Consider the following 1492-nt stretch of genomic DNA (forward strand, 5'->3'; position numbering starts at 1 on the left):
CCCTGGGCTGCCCACTGCAAAGTTTGGGGCTCAGACCTGGCGGATACTCCACTGGAGAGGCTCCCTGGAACTGCAGATGGACAGGCTGGGAACTCACTCCTGAAGCAGCTCTAGCTAGTCCCTTCTATATAGTTGCTGAATCTGAATTGCCTGGATGTGAAATGGGGATGGACTTAATGCAATACAGTAGAACCCCGGACCTCGATGCTACTCTGTCCTAGAAGGAGCGTCCAGATGCGATGCAATCAAGTTCAAGCCAGGGATGGTGTTAAGAAAATGGCTGACAAGCCAGACACGGGAGAAATTGCCAGCTTCAATAAAGCCAAGCTGAAGACAACGAAGACGCAGAAGGACACCCTGCTGACCAAGGAGACCACTGAGCAGGAGAAGCGGAGTGGAAGCTCCTGATCCTGGCGGATTCCCCGTCCATCGTCCACCAGACTGATGTGGAGAAGGGTCACCTGCAGGATGGACACGGGCGACAAGATATCTGCACGGTGAATCCACCGGCCTCCGGGCTTCGGAGGGACTACCAAATTCTCCGGTCTGCCCTGGGATACTGTCGAAAACGGTTTGTATGATTAATGAAAATAAAACACACCTCATGACCAAAAAAATCAAACAAACTGAAAACGGATTAATCCATTCTCGACTACCAAGTCTTTACCCTAACCTTGCCTTTTTATATAAGACATGACACAGAAATTTCAAAATAAATAAGTTCAGAGTTAAATAATATGATTTAAATAAGAAACACAACATTAGAAAGTTTTTAACAACAACAGGATGACCCATACCTTGAGACTGATGAGGCTCTGGATCTGGGGACACGGATGTGGAGAGAGAGCCAAGGTTTGCAAGGGGAATCCCCTTCCATGAATTAGCTGGTAGCTGCTTTTCAGGAGCTGTTTCATTTCTCTGCCCTCTCCACTCGGGCCTAGCTGCCTTTCTCGAAAAACAACGCTGTCGAATGTGCTCTGCTGTTGGCGTTTCCTTAACTGTTTTCTAAAAGGGTTTACTAAATTATCATCAACAATATTGATAACATGGTTAACCAGTTCCTTATCATGATGATTCTTTTCAAAAACCTTTCTTAGGACCCATGTTTGTTTGTTTTTTTTATCTAAAAACAGTACAAGAAGCCACGAAAACAGAAAATTATAGCAAAACGCTTGGAACACAACTGCAAACGGTTTAAACACCGCGTCCTAACACCAATCAACACCAAGTGACTGAAACGCGAACTGCCTTTGTTTATAAAAATCACGTGTGTTGGGGTCAGTTCCCGATGTTTTGTTCGAGCTCAGATGCAAACTTTTCTCTTGACAGTTCACATTGAAATTTGATTATGTTGAGTACTGATGTGGTCGAGTCCTGGAGTTCTACTGTATAAAGTTTTAAATACCATGAATAACACATTTGTCGTCCAATATAGTTTTGAAAAAGAGAGAATTAAATCTGGATATATTCTAATGTTTAGTCTTAAAATTTT

At 43.4% G+C, this 1492-nt stretch overlaps 1 protein-coding gene across 1 annotated transcript; it reads left to right on the plus strand.

Moving 5' to 3' along the window:
• The first annotated feature begins 276 nt into the window (after positions 1-276).
• Positions 277-408, plus strand: LOC115868306 (thymosin beta-10-like). Its single transcript, XM_045286561.1, has one exon. The coding sequence runs from the start codon at positions 277-279 to the stop codon at positions 406-408; it is 132 nt and encodes a 43-aa protein (XP_045142496.1).
• The last annotated feature ends 1084 nt before the right edge of the window (positions 409-1492 follow it).

This window comes from Echinops telfairi, unplaced genomic scaffold (genome assembly GCF_000313985.2).
Source record: "Echinops telfairi isolate 266 unplaced genomic scaffold, ASM31398v2 ScPeMD7_9;HRSCAF=40, whole genome shotgun sequence".
Classification (NCBI taxonomy): domain Eukaryota; kingdom Metazoa; phylum Chordata; class Mammalia; order Afrosoricida; family Tenrecidae; genus Echinops; species Echinops telfairi.

Excerpts from the sequence above, each read along its gene's own strand:
- LOC115868306 (XM_045286561.1), top strand. The coding sequence starts at position 277 with ATGGCTGACAAGCCAGACACGGGAGAAATTGCCAGCTTCAATAAAGCC.